At 42.4% G+C, this 19,997-nt stretch overlaps 2 protein-coding genes across 3 annotated transcripts in view; one reads left to right on the plus strand and one right to left on the minus strand.

Moving 5' to 3' along the window:
• Positions 1–9,705, plus strand: part of nrp2a (neuropilin 2a) — a 63,124-nt gene extending 53,419 nt beyond the window's left edge. The window contains exons 17-20 of one of the 2 annotated variants that reach the window (XM_034864695.1): positions 1,959–2,021; positions 2,685–2,994; positions 7,141–7,144; positions 9,695–9,705. In XM_034864695.1, the coding sequence (XP_034720586.1) occupies positions 1,959–2,021; positions 2,685–2,989 (368 nt within the window). In that variant the 3' untranslated portion in view covers positions 2,990–2,994; positions 7,141–7,144; positions 9,695–9,705. Of the gene's footprint in view, positions 1–1,958; positions 2,022–2,684; positions 4,238–7,140; positions 7,145–9,694 lie in introns of those variants that run through there. The other variant, XM_034864694.1, reaches the window with a different exon arrangement.
• Positions 9,706–11,751: 2,046 nt separating this feature from the next.
• Positions 11,752–13,166, minus strand: LOC117939592. Its single transcript, XM_034865034.1, has 2 exons — positions 12,799–13,166; positions 11,752–12,708 (listed from the first exon to the last, which is right to left on the minus strand). Exons 1-2 carry the CDS (start codon positions 13,094–13,096, stop codon positions 11,768–11,770), a joined length of 1,239 nt encoding a protein of 412 aa, XP_034720925.1. The 5' UTR covers positions 13,097–13,166; the 3' UTR covers positions 11,752–11,767.
• Positions 13,167–19,997: the final 6,831 nt, after the last annotated feature.

Raw genomic sequence — 19,997 nt, forward strand, 5'->3', positions numbered from 1 at the left:
GTAACGGAGGAGGAAAAAAAAAACTCCTCCATTGTGCTTTTCAACAGAGCATGTGCACATTTAAAAACAAAAGAATGCAAATCCATCATACTTTAAGTCCTGCATCACAAATGGAGATAACCAGCTCGTTTGATGGAAAGTCTTGTCTTCTCCTGATAAAGGCATCAGTCAGTGATGGATGCAGCCGTCTTCAGTGTTTAGTGTTTCATCTTGATTCTCTGCCGTAATAAAGCACGTTGTTCCCACTCCCATTTGTGCTTCATATCCCCCGCTCCCGTTGTTCTCCATGTGTCTTTGGGCTGACCAGATGAAACTCACGCTGAGCCAAGCTTTGTTCTGTTTTCAGTGGGAATATGTGCTTGTTGTTTGTAGGGTTGTAAATAGACACAGCTGTCTGCCATCACCATTTCTGTCTTGATTTTTACTCCTACAAATCCCACAATGCCGCTGGACCAGCTGGAAGACATAAGTGCAGTGTTTTGCTGTGTATGTGCACCATGAAGATCAGAGCAGAGCTCCAGCTGCTGATGATCCTTTCTCTAGTGCCATGAGATGCCATAAATGGCTATTTACATAAAATAAGACACAGCTAATGCACTTCTTACTAATGTTTAACATATCTGGGATCTAAAAGAAGGATTTATTGTGAAATTTCTTGAAACGCTGACCGAGCTAGACAAATTGGCACCAATTTCCCTCATCATTCGGGACAGAGGTGGTGAGGTTCGACACGCTCAGTTTAACGCTCTAGATTGAATGAAATTGAGATCTTCACTCGGTGGCTTAACAGGCGGGGCGTTCGTGATCCGTCACACCAGCAAAAACCTGTCACAAAATAGTGCACAGCTCAGCAGAATGCACCTCGATTTGTTGCCACAATTTAGAAGCTGCACCTTTCTCTCCAGAGTGGGAGAGAAGTGTTCTTTGGCACACTCTCACTATGTGCTTTTAAATCATCTTGGGGGAGGAAGGATGGGACACCCTACTTGGGCCATCTCGACACCGTTACGTTCCAAGCCTCTAATAGTTGTAATTAGTAAATGGACATATTACATTTATTCAGACTGTGCTAAGCACTTTTCTCTCCCATCTACCACACCTCCGTCGCCCAATGTGCTGCCAAATTCAGTTGCCCCGGAAACAGTATTGATAATGCCATTGGCCATCAAAGACCTCCAGATCTAGACGTGTCCCTTGCCAAGCAGTTACTCCCACTCCTGCATGCTTGCCAAGAGCAGCAAGTGCAAACACACACTTATACATTGAGACAAATGCACACACACACACACACACACACACACAAAGAAAACTTATCTAAAGTAAAAGTACACTTAAGCCATTTGGCTGCAGCCATTGCTAGTTTTACCACACTCATAATCACACTAACATACATAATTAATTTTCTGTTCACACCACCTTTCAGAGAAAGACTGTCACAAGCACTACTTAAATGTTGACATTTTTTGCCACTGTTCTTTTTCTCGTTTTTTTTTTTCTTCTTTTGTCATCTTATACACCACTCTTAAACTTGACAGTAACAGTGTCGATGATTTTAATGGTGATAATGATGGGTAATGTTAATTGTTTGATCAACGTGTTTGCATCTTTATTCACACCGAATGAACAGTCTTATAACATCAGTATGCTATGTGATGACTGTGTTTGACAGGAATGTATTATGATGATCTTTCTCTATTAATAAAGTCATATTTTTCTATTATTCCGAGACATTTATGTGTGTGTGTGCTGCTGTGGGATGCTAAAATTACTACATGTTCACAATTGACATAAACTATGAATTTACAATATCCAAAGGGTTATTTATCAGTAAATACTTGCCTAAATAAATGCCACCTGTTATTACTCATTCTAAGCATTTAAACATGTATTAAATTGGAGCCATGTGTAGGATTAGCTAGATGCTTAAAGGTTGTGTTTCCTGTGCTCCTCTCTGACAGTTAAGAGACCCAATGAATTTGGAGACGGACGACTTTTCAGTGGGAGAGACCCACTAGGTGGAGGTAAGGCACAAAGAACATACAAAAACACCTTTTGATCATCAGAGCCAGAATTTTAGGGGTCTTCCACACCTGGCTCATTTAGTTCATTTGAATCTCACTAGAGTTTGTTTTCCCCCTTTGGTGCGGTTCGTTGGGCAGGTATGAATCCCACAATCGCACTCATAGACCACGAACTCTGAATGAGAACGTGATCCAACTTCAAACCCACCCAATTATGTGTACTCTGCAAGTGGGAGCTAACTGACTCCTGTAGTCAGGTCATAGTGACATATTGACGTCACTCGCGTGACAATGTCACACATTAAATAAAGCTGGTTTTACTTTGGAGATGCAAGAAATATGCGCTAGTACAGAACAGAGGACATTCTTCATGTATTTACTTTCCTGCTCCCGCCCCAGACACATCTGACCAATAAGAGGAGTGAACGTTCTTGTCTGCTTTGTAGTGATGCATTTTGGTTTGCTTGGAATTTTCTCTGTGGGAAGCTGGTCCGAATCGGGTTTTGTAAACCAAACCAAGGTTCCCCAGAGGTTCGGTTTACAAAACCCAATTCGGACCAGAGAACACAAACTACTGGTGTTAAAATGTCTACATCACTTCTAACGGTTGTAAAATTAACTTTTCTCGTCTACTTTTTCTTCCTCCTTCCCCTCCCGTCACAGTTTTACAGTTCCCTGAGTGGAACACAGCATCGCCGTCCTCTGAGCCTCCGGTGACCCGCGTCTCAGAGAAGGACAACTCGTGGCTGTACACCCTGGACCCCATCCTGGTCACCATCATCGTCATGAGCTCTCTGGGTGTCCTGCTCGGGGCGGTGTGCGCCGGCCTCCTCCTGTACTGCACCTGCTCCTACAGCGGCCTGTCGTCCCGCTCCTCCACCACCCTGGAGAACTACAACTTTGAACTGTACGACGGCCTCAAGCACAAGGTCAAGCTCAACCAACAGCGCTGCTGCACCGAGGCGTGAGGAGGGTTCAAAAGGAGAGGGAACGGAGAGCGAGAGATACGGCCATTTTGTGGAAAAACCTCTCACTATTTTTCATTTCCTCCAGTTCACTTTCAGTTTGCTTCCTCAGTGATGCAGATCCCTGGACACATGGACAACGAGAAAATACTTTTTTTTTTTTTCTTTTGCTCGAAAAAAAACATTGCACAGTCCAGTGTCTGTAGTTTTTGTGGTGAAAGAACCAATGTGAGAAATACTGCAGTTACCCTGAGGGATCGTTTCATTGCAGAGATGTTAGGCCTCAAAAAATATCTACACATATCAATTACAGATTCCTGCTCCACCAAAAGAGAAGTGTTTATAAATGCATCATAGAGTTGTTCGAGGTCTAGTTTTGAAACTGGATACTGTAAGCTACACATACTGAGTCAGAACACATTGTGTTGGAAAGGTGGTAGGTTAGGAACGTGCTTAGAAAGCGTCTTTTTTTGATCACATGTGAACACAGTGGCTAGAACTTAGCTCCTTAGTGTGGCTCTTTGGCTTTTTGTTCCGTCGTAGACTCTGCTACCCATCCGCCTCAGTTTATCCTCTTAGTTCCTGACAGTCTGTGGTTTTTTTTAGTCGCAGACGTCCATCGCGTTTGTCTTTCTCGTCACTCTCTTTCTGTTAAATGTTTTCGTTCTGGCCTAGCGCCAGTCTGTGATGCCAGATAAGTTGAAAAAAAAGAGTCAAAGAACGTTTATGTGTGTGTAGAGGTGGGAAGAGGGGTGGGGGGGCATTTTAACACATTCTTTTAAGGACGGAGAGAGTTCTTGTTAGATTTAGTTGTCAGAGACTGTTGTTACTGGTTCCTGTCAATGAGAAGGTCATGTTTACATTGTGGTTAATGGTGAAAGGTGCAGGCGCGTTGGTCGGTGCAACCTATGGATTGCTGATGAGGGCAGAGACGGAAAACTACTGAAGAAAGACAAACAAAGTGAGAGGGAGAGAGACTATATGACTGACAGGGCACGCCAATCCCCTGCCTCTCTCCCTCGAAGGGGCGATGTTCTCCCTGGGCTTTTCGCGAGGACAGAAAGCAAACGGGATCAAAAAGCAAATGCCAGAAACGGCTCGTCTCGATCGACTGTGCCCGGACACACAACAAAGCCTTAAAGCAAACTGTTTGCGGAAATGTTGAAAAAGGAACGTTGAGGCACCACAAGAGATCCATCTCTCTCGTTTTACATGTGGACCTCAAAAGCCATGATTTAAAGGACCTACCCCCCCCCCCCCCCCCCCCCCCCCCCCCCCCCCCCCCCCCCCCCCACCCCCACCCCCATCTCACACATACACACAGATCACACCAGCCCCGCCTCAAACTACTGGTTGATTGCGTCTGTTTTCTGTTATATTTTATTATAATTTTATTTTGATGTCTGCTGTTGCACAGCAAGGCGGGCGTTCATCGGGCCTGTTTTGAACCAATCAGAAAGGGTCTTGTGTTGCACTCTCTAAATGGACTCATAAGCCATGAGAAGGAGAGGGTGAGAGAAGAAGTCTCCCTCCCACACACATACAGTACACACATTACTTCACTTGTATATACAGATGTATACACAGAACATGAATACACACCCTCTCTCACATGAAAGTTCGGGGACACACACACACACACACACCGAGAGGCACTCAGACCTAAAAGTGAAGAGAACAATGCTTGCTGCTAAAAAGCCAGAGGTATATATTTAAGACCATGTCGTACACAAACGCCATGGATTCACAACACACACATGAACAAAACATATCATCCCATCTACCATCACCATGTACACTCACACACACACACACGCTGTCCCTCTCCTCTGAGGCCCACTTCTCTGGACCCCACTGACTCTCTTCAAAGTGCCTTGGAGCCTCGGGGATCCAGCTTGCCTTTGGAGCCGGTATCAGATACAGTAACATGACACTTACAGTGACAGTCACAGCGCCCCCTTCTACCCGGGAGGACCAAACAAACGTTAAAAAAAGGACCGAATCCCCCCCTTTCGCACTGCTCGGACTGCTGTTGTTGTTGTTTTAGAGGGGTCTTTGTACAGAAATGCTCTTTTTATGATTGTTATTATAATTATTGTTATGATTATTTAATAAAGGATTTATACCGTACTGAGGAAAAAGCTGGCTATGGTTTTCTTGCTGTGATACCTTTTATGAAAGAACAAAGGTTTGATTGACATTTTTGTTTCACCCACAAACTCCATCTGAGACGTCAAGCCAAACTGTCACTTTTAATTGCAAGAAAAATACACATGTGGAATCTAACACACACACACACACACACACACACTTTATTTGTCACATACACATACATACAAATTCCATAATGTTGTCAGCCTGGTATACTTGGCCTCTAATCTCCACATGATGTCCCATTAGTATGGACCTCTGGTGGCCCTCATTTAGGAGCTCTAACATCAAAGCTTTGAAGGGCCCGGCGTCTCAGCCACACACACACACACACACACAGACTCATACAGTACACATGCAATTACTCTGCTTCTCTTTTATACAGCTTGCTGAGTCTCCCACACACGGTTCCATTTATCCACATACGCTTTCCTCACCTAAATGCAAACCCTATTAGCAAATAGCCCAGAGTTTCAGATCCAGATTGTGATATCTTTGACTCCTCGAGGTCTCGTGGACTGCCAAAGCGGCCCAAATTTCTTTCTTTTGGTGTTTGTGACAGTCATGACTTTGAAGATTAAAAAGAGTGCTGAAGTTATTGTTGCATGTCTTTGCTTGTATGTGCTCCTGAAATGTGTTTTTCCTCACAGAACTAGACTGTCATCGTAACTTTTTAATTATAGCCATGTTTAACACAACTTTGAGAGGAAATGAAATGGAGCCTGTAGCTCAGGTACCACATTATGAGCCATACAAAGCAGAATGACACGTGTTTGTCACTGCACAGCGGCGATGGCAGTGGCTGTTAGCATGCTCCGGTCCGTCACATAGCGGGCCAATTACCATCTCTGAAAAAACACAGACAATCCCCAGTCCACCAGAGGAGTGCGATGCCATCTGCTCACAGGTTTGATTGATCCCGGCAGAACAGTCACGACCACATCACACGAATGAACGCCGACAGGAAATTACCAAAGGAGCCAGATTGTCATTGTTCCATGCCGCCTCATGTTTTCACAAGCAAATTATTTCAAATTTTTTTTTTTTTCCTGTGAGTGTGTGTTACCCAAATGTTGTTTTTCTAGGTTTTTATCAGTCTGTAACGACACACTGCAGGGGCCCTTTCCTTTAGCCGTCAGATCAGAGAGTTCTTTTGCCTGTGAAGGCAAGGCGCCCTTCAAAGAAAAAGCTCTGGCACCCTGTAAGACGATAGGCCAGATTGAGACGGGAGCCCATTTGAGGGTCGTGCCACAGGAAGTGACTGCAACACACAGCTAATTAATGTGGGGATTATGTAATCAAGATGGAGGAGAGGGCAAACTGGCAGTTAGTCATTGCAGTTAGGGAGAAAACTTAATTTAGTTGTCTGACTTAATCACTCTGTATTTCTTTTGTATTACTGCATACAGGCTACTAGCGGTGTCTGAGCAAAGTGAAACTACTAGTCTTGTTAACGCGTAGAACTAGCTTGCAATCATGCAGAATATTGATCAAATAGAATTAAACCATCAGAAATCAGAAATCCTCCATATCCTCCTCTCTGCATCTTCAGTGAAGGTCTTGAGAAGAAAGCCAGACTAAACCTTACATGTCTTTCAACAGCATCCAGAATGCTGTCACAAACTGCAGCAGCGTTACATATACACACACACACAGACTTACATGTTGTACACACACAAGCACACACCCACCCATATCCCAATAGACTTCCTGGGAAGGGGGCCCAGATAATCTTGTCTGGCCTGCCAGCAGTTCAAAGCACCTATATGGGTCAGAGTGGGGAGGGTGTGTGTGTGTGTGTGTGTGTGTGGAGGATGGAAAGGGGCTCTGTGGCAGCTTGCCCGCCAATGACGACAAACCCAATGACAACAAATGCCAAAGTCTTCTATAAACAACAGACGGACCATCACTTTCCTTCCTCCGTGACATTATCATCTCCCCAACACCAGAGGATACTGCCTCCCAAAACAAATACATGGAGGAAAGGATTGGGATGAGAGAAGGTCCGTTCAGGGCCCCGAACTAGGCCAGCTTTTTTGTCATTGTGAAGCGGCTCAGAGGAAATTAACTCGATGAGGACGATTTAAGCCAATTTTGGATCCTGTTGTCGAGGGACCATAACACTGATGCTCTGTTTTTGCTCTGATGCTACTCCCTCTAGAGTGTAGCTAATGCCTCATGCTGGGCTCGCTCGGCAGCGATATTTAGGTTCAGAGCTCCGGATTTGATTTCCAAGAAGCATAAGATACTTCCTCCCATTGACAGATTTGACACCACCATACGGTATCTGGAGCATTTCCTCGTGACTGAACTTTGTTGTGGACACGCAACGTGACTTGTGGTCCTGTGTGGTGGGCCACCTGTTCGCTCCACTTGAGGCTGGTGTGTTTACAGTTACGGTTGCCCTGTATAGCACAAGAAACGTGTTATCAGGCAATGCGGGATGCCTCTTGCAGTGGGTCCTAACCATCTGTCTGCAGTGTTTGGGGTTGAGTCTGAGTGAAAGGAGTTGCATCGCTAGACGTCAAAGACCTGTACAGTTTCAAAATTCTTTAGTCTAAAATTATATTGTAATGGAGAGCAATTGCTTAATCAAAATCTATGTTGCAGTTTTTTTTTATTCTATGTTCCTTTCTTTCCAAAATTTCCCAAAATGCACCTAGTTTGGGTCATCTCTTGAACATCCAGTGCACCCATCAGTAATTAAGTCTTGCAACTAAGATGGCATTTAGGTCATTGTTTTCTAAACATAAAGGAATAACTGATGAAAGGTTTTAGTGCAACCCAATTCTAAAAACAGATCCGAAGACTTCTTAATCAATATGACCTCTTGAACCTTAGAGGAGGGGGGGGCTAAAAATATATCTGCCAATCACAGGTTAGTAAAGGAAAGCTGTTAGTGGAGCAATCATACTTGACAGGTGTTCAAGATTCCTGAACAAAACATCTCACAGCTTCTGTGATCATCTGGCGCGGCGGACAATTCTTTACTTCGAATCTGTCAAATGATTTCAACAGAGCTGAGTCGCCTGTTATTATTTGAACAAGCGTGGCAATAATAGATTAAAAAAAACAAAGTTGTATTCCATGAAAAGTGGTAATCAATTACCAATGACAAAAAGCATCAAAAATGCAGCTGGGGCAGATTTCAGAAACAAGCAAACAAACAGCTGTGCTCATCATGATTCACTCTCGCTGTCATTAAAGAGGAAGGAAAAAAAAGAAAATTCCAAATAGAAAATCATCTGAATGCCTGAGCCTGTTGTGTGAGGCTGCTACCCCCGGTTTAGTTTGTGGAGTAATGGAAATGGCCTTCTCATAACTTTTTTGTTCAAATTAGGGCTCTTTCATTATGTATTCCATCGAGGCAATAATCAAATTCAATTGCACTTTGAGACCCATCTGTTCTAAAATAATTGACGATTCTACCCTTCAAAAAAAAACTCCCGAGTCTCCTCTGCACGGCACACTAATCTCCTCATCTGAATCAAATTAGCTTCACAAGTAACGTGTGTTTATGAAGCGGCTTTGTGAGAAGAATCCTCACATTTCCTTTGATGAAGTTGCACACTCAGTGTGATGAGCAGCAAATAAAAAGGTGCAATGTAAAAGCATGGAATGTGTTTTTACCCTTAAGAAGCACTTCAATTTGGAGCTATAATAAATGCTCTTGGGTTAAGCTGTAATCATACATTTTGATACATATAGCAGATGCATTTCTCAGTTATTTACACACAACACTGGTTTCCATTATTGCATAACGTTGTAGCTGTCAGTCTTGTTTTGTTGTTTTTCTTTTTATTCTGTGTTTACAATTTGATCATAAGCTGTGTGGAAAAGGGTTGCGGCAGCGGGAGATGTGCCAGTGAGACCTGTGTGGATGTGAAGCCTCAAGAGAAGAGATCTCTGTGTTTGCTTGATGTGGGATGGAGCTCTGAGCTCTGTGTATACCCCCAATCCTCTGAGTGGGTTGCTGTTGATGGTATGGGTTATATCTTATGCCTTGTAGGAGGCAGGAGGCAGGAAGTGTGTGTGTGTGCGCACACACAACAGTAATGTGGTGACATCCTTCTCTCCATGATATTTCTCTGAGTAACTGGACCCAGGAGAAAGCCGATTTACAGCCTCATTCAACTGTGCTGAGCTCCAGTTAAACATCATTCAAACCGCCAACTTAGCAATCCCTTTCTTACAGTATCTCACCACACACACACACACACACACACACACACAGCCTTCTTCATAACAACCCACACACACGCTATTGCTAAATGATGTCATGGCAGTAGATTCATGGGACATTTTGCGGTGTTCTTGAGATTTATCTCTGCGTATATCCTCTCATTTTTCTGCGTGCTGTTGTTTTTCACCTGAATAGTTATGTCGTAGAGGTCTTACAGTTGCATGAGCTTGAAAGCCTCCAAGCTTTAGCACTCAAAATCACAGATATTTTATAAAATGTACATTGGTTTAGAGAGGAAAGAAAGAGAGCTGTAAAATGGGAGAAAATGCACTGTACATAAATGAAACAATCATTCTGCATATAAGCAAACAGAGAAGGGAGGAAAGGGGCCTGCTCAATTTGCTTATCAGTCCCTTTCAAGCTACAGTTTGGACCCTTGGAGACATAACAGCATCAGGCCGCTGGGGCACACGAGCGGGGAGTCAAGTAAACACATCGTAGTAGAATAAGCAAGCTGCACAAAAGGCCTTCCTCCCATGACCAAGGCCACACACAAAGACGCAGCGCTGCAGTCTCCATATATACACTGGGAAGAACAACAAACAAGCAACCGAATCCACTGCCAAATACTGCTGCAAATATCAAATCAATATCCCCTCTTTATTTTTGAAACAGTTTGGACTTGGCGTCATCGTGGGATTATTTGTAACAGTAATAACCCTCAGAGGATGGAACCAGGGGAGCACACACCACCTGCCCTCTCCTGAGAACACACACACAGGGAGGGAAAGCGACATGAGTGGGTTGTGTGAAATGACAACTGTGCGGATGTATGTGTTTTTTCTTGCATGTACGGACCTGCTTGTGTGCATGCACAGGTTAAGTTCCCATGTGTCTTTCCACTCATGGCCTGTCTTCTTCACCTGAAAGTGTTATGGAAACAAGAGCAGCTGCAGGACTAGCATTAGCATGAGATATTGTGTGTTAGCCCCACAGACCATGGCATGCTAAAAAGAACGAGTTCAGCAGGTCAAACTAAAGTCTCTCTCTCTCTCTCTCTCTCTCTCTCTCTCTCTCTCTCTCGGCACCTTGCCAAAAATAAAAAAGGATTCTGAACTTGGAGGCCTCTGTATTGAATAGATTGCCTCCCAGATTTATATAGAAGAGAAAATAAAAAAAGGTTTTTGCAAATTATGCGCATATAAATATACTTCTACTCTGCTTTTCACCTGTATTTTCCAGCAATTTGTATCCAAACTATGATTTATTTCTTTTTTCTCCTGCTGCACAGTCCCCTGTTGAGTGTTCACTGGTGACACTGTCAAAAATGTTCCCATAACTCATGAAAATGAAATAATATATTGTGTTTGTGTCAGCACAGCATATACATAAGTGTGCATGTTTCTTATTGCATTATTGTGTCTCCTTCCTTCCCACCAATCAACCTGACATATGGTATTGAAGAGGTAGCCTTTGACACAGAACACACCACTGGCATTGCAATGTGTCTAAGAGCATTAGTTCTTCATCAGCAAGAAGATGCTTGCAGTATTCCCACGACCCCCAACAAAATAAATAACACGCCCCTGCTTGACACCAGTGGGAGTCCTTGTCTCCAGATGTCCTGCTTGCCTTGCTTCTACCCGGAAGGCCCCCCAGCCCCACCCTCCCACCTTCCATAACCACACTACAGCCTTGAGGAAAGCAACAGTATACCTGTATGCAATCAGCCCGTGCACACACTGCAGACACACACACACACGTAGCCATGATGGATGGCCTTCTCTTCTCAGTAATGCACAAAAGCATTATCCGTCACCCTCCAGCCCGGAGAAAAAGAGATGTTCTTTTAAAATTGACACTCTGCTCCGTGGCAGCGTCCCCGACAAGCCTGTGTGCAAGTCGGCCCGGCTGCGGAGCCAGTCATGCAGGAAGGTGCCTTCTCTTAATCTTTCTTAGGTCAGCTATCATAGAAGCACTAGTTCATTTAATACTTCTCACTTCATACTCCATTATTCAAAGTTAATAAGGATAAATCCTTAACAATCCAGTAGGTGTGTATTTGTGTTTAATGGCAAGGGTGTGTGCATGTTGGGAACACTGTAAATTTGTTGGTGTCAATGTACATACAATACCAGTGTCAACTTATGAATCATAAATAAATCATTTTTTGTTTTTGTGCTTTTGTTGTTCACTGCTACTTGTTTGTACCTTTTACCATTATGTCACATGACTGATATTAATAATATTACTAATACAACTACTACTACTACTTATAATAATACTAATAATAATAATAATGATAAATATAAGACAAAATTATAATTTACTCCGTTTTTATTCATTAACCTATTACACAATATACAACAATGATATATAACAAAAATCTAAATAAAGCAAGCATTGGCTCTCATCGAGCCGACTGAGGCATCAAATCAGACACTTACTCATCCAGACAAGGTTAAATTTGGGTATTTCTTCTCACGTGTGTCTCCAATGTAAGGCATAACCTCCATAGGTTCGTCGCCAGAACAAGAAAACACAATGTTTGTTGAATCTGGGTATTTCGTCTCACGTGTGTCTCCAATGTAAGACATAACCTCCATAGGTTCGTCGTCAAGACAAGAAAACCCAATGTTTGTTGAACCTGGGTATTTCTTCTCACGTGTGTCCTCAATGTAAGACATAACCTCCATAGGTTCGTTGTCTAGACGAGAAAACCCAATGTTTGTTGAACCTGGGTATTTCTTCTCACGTGTGTCTCCAATGTAAGACATAACCTCCATAGGTTCGTTGTCAAGACGAGAAAACACAATGTTTGTTGAACCTGGGTATTTCGTCTCACGTGTGTCTCCAATGTAAGGCATAACCTCCATAGGTTTGTTGTCAAGACGAGAAAACACAATGTTTGTTGAACCTGGGTATTTCTTCTCACGTGTGTCTCCAATGTAAGACATAACCTCCATAGGTTCGTTGTCAAGACGAGAAAACACAATGTTTGTTGAACCTGGGTATTTCGTCTCACGTGTGTCTCCAATGTAAGGCATAACCTCCATAGGTTTGTTGTCACGACAAGAAAACACAATGTTTGTTAAATCTGGGTATTTCTTTTTGAGAGTGTCTCCCATGTGAAGCAGATCATCGGCAGGGTCATCATCCAGACAAGGAAACCTGATGTTTGTTAAATCTGGGTATTTCTTCTCATGATGTCGAGTGAAAAGCACAGCCTCAACAGGGACGTCATCCAGACAAGGAAACCTGATGTTTGTTAAATCTGGGTATTTCTTATGGAGAGTCTCTCCCATGGGAAGTGGAGCATCAGCAGGTTCATCATCCAGACAAGGAAACCTGATGTTTGTTAAATCTGGGTACTTCTTCTCATGAGTGTCTCCCATGTCAGGCATAGGCTCCAAAGGATTGTCAGCCAGACAAGGGAACACCATTTTTTTTAAATCTGGGTACTTCTTCTCATTTTCACTCCACATGTTCAACACATTGTCAGCAAGGTGAGGACTTGGAGGCAGTGGAACTTCATGAGGCAACAGGTTGGGATGCTTTGGATCAGTGTCCTCATCCACATAATGAAACACAATGTTTTTCAAAATCTTCTCATGAGCGTCTCCCATGCCCGACATGTTATCAAAACGCGCAGGACTTAGAGGCAGTGGAATCTGAACCAGGAGGCTGAGGGGCATCAAATTATGACCTTCATCATCTAGAGAAGGAAGCCATTTGTCAGAAAAATCTGGGTACTTCTTCTCATGAGCGTCTCCCATGTGAAGCACATACTCAGGAGTTGGAGGGCTTGGAGGCAGTGGAACTTCATGAGGCAAGACTTTTGGATCCAGAGAACGAAACCCAATGTTTTTCAAAATCTTCTCATGAGTGTCTCCCATGCCCAACATGTTATCAACAGGCGCAGGACTTAGAGGCAGTGGAACTTCATGAGGCAAAAGTTGTGGATCCAGAGAACGAAACCCAATGTTCTTCAAAATCTTCTCACGAGCGTCTCCCATGCCCAACATGTTATCAACAGGCACAGGACTTAGAGGCAGTGGAATCTGAGCCAGGAGGCTGAGGGGCATCAAATTATGACCTTCATATACCTGAGAAGGAAGCCATTTTTCAGAAAAATCTGGGTATTTCATCTCATGAGCGTCTCCCATGTGAAGCACATATTCAGGAGGTGGAGGGCTTGGAGGCAGTGGAACTTCATGAGGCAAAACTTTTGGATCCAGAGAACGAAACCCAATGTTTTTCAAAATCTTCTCATGAGTGTCTCCCATGCCCAACATGTTATCAACAGGCGAAGGACTTAGAGGCAGTGGAATCTGAGCCAGGAGGCTGAGGGGCATCAAATTAAGACCTTCATCATCCAGAAAGGGAAACCATTTGTCAGAAAAATCTGGGTACTTCTTCTCATGAGCGTCTCCCATGTGAAGCACATACTCAGGAGGTGGAGGGCTTGGAGGCAGTGGAACTTCATGAGGCAAGACTTTTGGATCCAGAGAACGAAACCCAATGTTTTTCAAAATCTTCTCATGAGTGTCTCCCATGCCCAACATGTTATCAACAGGCGCAGGACTTAGAGGCAGTGGAACTTCATGAGACAAAAGTTGTGGATCCAGAGAACGAAACCCAATGTTCTTCAAAATCTTCTCATGAGCGTCTCCCATGCCCGACATGTTATCAACAGGCACAGGACTTAGAGGCAGTGGAATCTGAGCCAGGAGGCTGAGGGGCATCAAATTATGACCTTCATATAACTGAGAAGTAAGCCATTTGTCAGAAAAATCTGGGTACTTCTTCTTATGAACGTCTCCCATGTGAAGCACATACTCAGGAGGTGGAGGGCTTGGAGGCAGTGGAACTTCATGAGGCAAGACTTTTGGATCCAGAGAACGAAACCCAATGTTTTTCAAAATCTTCTCACGAGCGTCTCCCATGCCCAACATGTTATCAACAGGCGAAGGACTTAGAGGCAGTGGAACTTCATGAGGCAAAAGTTTTGGATCCAGAGAACGAAACCCAATGTTCTTCAAAATCTTCTCATGAGCGTCTCCCATGCCCAACACATTGTCACCCAAGGGCTCACAGTAGAAGTACTTCATTGGTGGAGGTGGTATAGTGGCTGCCTCTTGAAAGCTGCATATTCTGCAACAAAAGTGTGTAAAGATATTAAAGGACTCACTATGACACAGACAAGTTATTGCATGTTTTATGATAATAAAGACGTGAGGTTAACTTCATAGGCTATGTACTTATGTTATTACATTATCTAGGTCACATAACAGTCATATAAACCCATAGATTAATCCTAGAGTTCATTCAAAATTTTAATTTTTTAAATTTATTTATGTATTAATAGTAATACATAAATATACTGACACTAACTTGTTAACTTTAGTTTTACAGTTATTTTTGGAATTCATGGTCAATAAATAAGGAAATTATACCTAATGTTTGAGTAAGTAAATCAGAAATTAGGAATTATTTAGTCTAAAACTAAGTGGATGTTGATGGATAATCATAGACAGGAATATGTCAACTTTTACTCAATACTATTTCCACTTCAACTTATTTTTCAAATGCTATCAAATTGAATGACAGTAGAGATTTGTACTTGCCAAAGAGCGTTTTTGGTAATCAATCATGTTTTTTGGGTTAATTAAAAAGTACATTGATGTAGGGAAATGGGTCAATTTGACCCGAGGACAACATGAGGGTTAACAAACCTATGTCGCCAATCCCCAAAGGTGCCAGACTACACAGTGGCATGTTAAACTAGGGCACAACTACTGAGCTGATCATTTAGACAGGTGTTTTAATGCTGATAAACATCTACTAAACAATGCATACTGTCAACTACTGTCAAAAATGAATTTCTCACTAGACAATTCAGATAATTTTTGTACTTTGTTAAGACAACATCATGATGGCTGTAATGCATATTGACAAAGATCCATAAATGACAAACTGATGTTTAAAGATGCTCTATGTTGCACTGACATGACACCAATGGCATAGATGAGGACTATTGGTGAAAATATTCAGACATTGTGCACACAAAATCTACAGTGACCTCTAAATCTTGTGATTTTTCCCCCCATAAACATCTAAAACTAAACTAACATTTAGTTTTGAGGATCGGTAAACGCTTGTTAGCTGTTGAAAAAACTGTATAGTTGAAGTTATTTGAAGTATAATAAAAGACTTACCTGTCAGTTTTGTAATGAGGAGCTCTGCTACTGGGCATTTTATTGACATGCAATCCATCGGCTCCATGATCTTGTAGTTGCTCTTGATGTGGGAGCTCTCCCAAACTGTGTCGGTAATGGCCGTTTGCCTTGAAAAAAAAAAAATTAAAAAAAAGGTTCTAATTTTATTGGTTCATTTGCTCATTATGAATGGTTTCAAGCACATTATTTTGTGATTTACAAAACTGAGACAGAGAAGTGTAACCTACCACACGCTGGGCCTTGTTGAGGCATTGGTCAGGCCAAAGCTTCATGTTGGCTTTTGGTTTGACAGTCTTTATAATATTACAGAAAGTATTGTCAGAAAGGTAACATTTCCATCAAACCCCTCAAACTGATATGTTAAATAACATCTATTTATATGAAATATAATCATTGATCAGATGTCAATTGAGCTGTTTTGGGAATCAGAGATCCATAAAGCCTTACTTCCATGACTTTTTCCAATCAGTGTCGCCAGCAGCCTCCAGTTTTCTTGAAATATCTCTGGGTCTTGTGAAATGGTCGATGTTTCGAGTAAAGTTCAAGAGTACAAATGTAGTGTCTTTTAGTTGTGGTGCATTGAGAAGAATGGCAGAATTGGAATCTCTTCTGTGACATACAGTAGTACATTCTGTGATGGAATTTCCATCTTGTTCCAGATGCAATGGATTCTAGAACACAGTAATGTTTGGTTCTGTGTATTTTAACTGTTCAAGTTGAAACAAAAACACACACAGTAAAATGCAACATAGTTAATGTTCTTTAATAGCCATACAAAACACATTGCTCAGCATAACATGTTAAGCTTCATCTTCAGAGCTGATCTTATGCATTCAGGTTGCTTTACTGATATTTCAATGTACATACAAAATGGTTTGAATTTAAAAAATAATCTAAAAACAGTACCTATTTTTTTCATTTTGGTGCTGCTGACTCCATAGTCTTCAGACCCAATAAACCTTTTTATTTACCTATTTCATAATCACTGGGAGTGAGGATGCAGTTTAGTGGTTACAGTCAACCGACACACAGAAGCAGCCATGGTTGTGTTCATGTCAGTGACCCCCACTCTGCATGTTGAGGATTTGGCAGAAGTTGCATTAAAGTACCTGAAGGTCAAACCCAACACCCTCACGACATTTGCAGCAGGCCATTAGAGGACATGAGGAGCTAGATTCACTCATCAAAGACTCCATCACTGGTGGTGGTGTCAACCCCCACATCCATAAATCTGTGACTGGAAGAAATTGGCAACAGGTGACTGTTTGGCCTCAGACAGCTTAATTTCTCAGTTTAGGGCTTACTCTAAAGTGGCGTCAATAATAGTGTTTATTTTGTGGCTTTTGATGAGATAATCCTGCATTTTTGCGACTTATTTGGAACTGTCTTGAACATGTCTGGTATTCTTGCACTAAGAGTGTATTATTAATTGAATAGAATAGCACATGATTGAACATTATTGTCATTGGACAGCACCTGTCCAACAAACTAAGTACCATTATATCGGCATGAGACAAAGCATAAAAACAGATCATGTTATAAATACATTGATAAAATAGTCAGATATTGCACATTTGAATTTGCAGAAAAACTGCAATTGCACAGTTATTTGTTAGTGTTAATGTTTACTTCCTTTATGGTACATGGGAAAAAAACTGTTCATGAGTCTGGACGGGCCATCATGGAAATATTATTCTTAGGACAAAATGATTGTTCTGCATCAAAACCATGAGTTTTCAGAAATGAAGTTCCTTAGGTCAAACACATTGCCTCCATTCCTCTTTACACTTCCTTTTGTCCACCTTTATTCCACGCAGAAGTGTAGGGCATGAGAAAGGTGTTGCTTGTTTTCCTGTCCATGAAGCACTGACTTTATTCAGCACTGACATACTGTGGTCTGGAGTGCAGCATAGCAGTCACCCTAAAGGGCTTTCTTTCAAGTTCATAATAAATTCTCCTGTAACGTCTGAGCGCACAATATATATAATAACCCACTTTTTTCCATGAATGTTGGGATTATCTACATGTCACTTGCCTCAGGGAGCCACAGGTTTTTCTATATGTGCGACTGCCTCTAGTGTTCACAGCAATATTCTTGAATGTGTGTGTGTGTGTGTGTGTGTGTGTGTGTGTATCGTACAGGAAAAAGGTGCTGCCACTTTTCCAGTCCATTGTGCCTGAAGTGTGTAGATAGGTTAGTTTGGGGCTCTGTCTGCATCTTCTCTAACAATACCTCTCTACCTCAGCCTATCGGTCTCTGTATCTGTGACAGATTCACCCACACACTGGTTTCTCTAGTCTTTGTTATCTTGCACACACACACACACACGCACGCACGCACGCACGCACGCACGCACGCACGCACGCACGCACGCACACACACACACACACACACACACACACACACACACCCCCTCTCCCTCTCCTTTCTGTCTTTCTCTACCACTTCTCACTCACCTTCTGGCTTCCAAGCCCCCACCCCACCCTGTGGTAAGGGTGCAGTTCACCAGCAGTGGAGGCAGCCCCCTTTTGTGTTTATCAAGAGCAGTTTGACAGGAGATCTTATCCCCTGTGCGCTGCTCGCGTCGTGGCAGGAGAAGGTTGCTGATCTACTCTCCGTGGGCTGCCAGGGTCGGACACTTCAAGCTCAGACTAGGAGAGATACAATGTCAAGCTCAAGAGGCCAAGTGGAAAGTCTCTCCAAGTAGAAAGCTCTTTCAAACATCTCTTAAGCTGGAGGTCAGCAACAACATGTGCTGAGAGGTTAGTCACCCGTTTAAAAGCTTTGGGTTGCATTCATAAAGTATCAAAAAATAAGAGGATCCCATTCTTCCTCATCCGCTCACAGAAACTCTGTCAGTCGATGATGCCTTAACTCAGCAGAAAAACTGTAGGTGGTCCTTTCACTCAAATACCACAATGATGAAACGGGTTGAAACTTCCTGAATGGAGTATTCTCCTGCAGCATGTGGGTCAAAGGAAGAGTCTAAAGTTTAGTTTCCTGGAAGAAAACATGCTTGGTTTTGAATCTAAAACCCATCACATTTTCTGCCAAGAACGTTTGAGTGTGATTGTAACTGTGGGTTGGCTCTGGCAGATGTAGTATTTCTGGCAGAAAGAGACATACAGTTAGTGAGGGTGAAGCTGTGGCATGAATGCAGCTGTTCAAAATGTATGATATAGCATCATACTTTCAAACAATCAGTAAAACAAGGGTTGCCTTTATTTGTACTCACTGAAAAATGTGTTTAACGTTGCATCCCTGGAAGTAATGCAATACTTTATTTTTATTCTGAAAATGAACGTCCTAAAAATGTGGTTTGTTAGTCTTTATTCAGAAGCTGGTTCAGTCCTTGCTCAACAGCCCTGTAGCAAATGCAGCCTGTCTACACATTTGATAGACGTTGTATTTGATTTGTGAGTTTTAAAGGTGGCAAAGGTCATCAGCCAGTGAGCTAGTGTCAAGAACTGCATTCACAAAGCCCAATCCTTCAGTGAATACTGCATTCAGCAGAACCGAAAGCTTTATTGATCGCCCTTAGTACTAATAAGATTGGACGTAGCATTCCTAACACAACCAGTATTCTTTTCTCACTAAATCAAGGGATTAGATTGACATACACATCCGTCTTATCACAGCCCGTTACCATCCACATGTGTCAGGCAGCTTCAAGAGGACAAAGAAGCATAAATGAGAATGAGAGAAAAGGTGGGATTGAATACAAGAAAAGACACACCAAATGGACTCATAGGGCTCCAGCTGAGTCTGTATGCTGAGGTAGAGACGCCCACAAAAGGGGAGAGAGATGAGGGTTGTGATGGGCAGGCCATCACATCCACAGGGAGACAAAAGAGTGGGGTGACAAGCAGCCGATGGACAGAAGGTCCATTTCCACTCACACAAAAGATCCGGAGAGATGAAGCAGATTAGCAGGTCTTTATGCCCATTGTGGAGGTTCTAAATGATAAGATTTACCCCTTTTCCATCCCAGCCTGTGTCCTGTGTGTGTGCATGTGTGAGTATAAATTCAAACAAGACACCACAAGATCCATTTTCTTTCAATCCACCAGAATAGGCTTCACTTCTTTTTCTTCCACATGCAGGCACTTACACACACACATACAGTTTTTCCGAAAAGTCTTCAATTCGTCCTCATAGGAAGGACGGACGCGACAGATGGCTTTTGAGTCACTTCCCTTCTTTGTACTACACCGTAAATTTACAGTTTGATGGGAAGGCTCTTATCTTGTACCCTCTCATCACTAAAAGACCACATTCTTTACATGTTCCTTTAACTCACAAATGGTCCTTTTTCAGTGGAAGAGGCACACTTAAGCTATGTTGCTGCAATCATTTAAAACTCATGCACTGGTCTTAATATGGCACCAAAAATGGTACACTGTTAGCAATAAATATCATGCCATTATATTACATTAT

The sequence above is a fragment of the Etheostoma cragini genome, chromosome 24 (assembly GCF_013103735.1).
Source record: "Etheostoma cragini isolate CJK2018 chromosome 24, CSU_Ecrag_1.0, whole genome shotgun sequence".
Lineage (NCBI taxonomy): Eukaryota > Metazoa > Chordata > Actinopteri > Perciformes > Percidae > Etheostoma > Etheostoma cragini.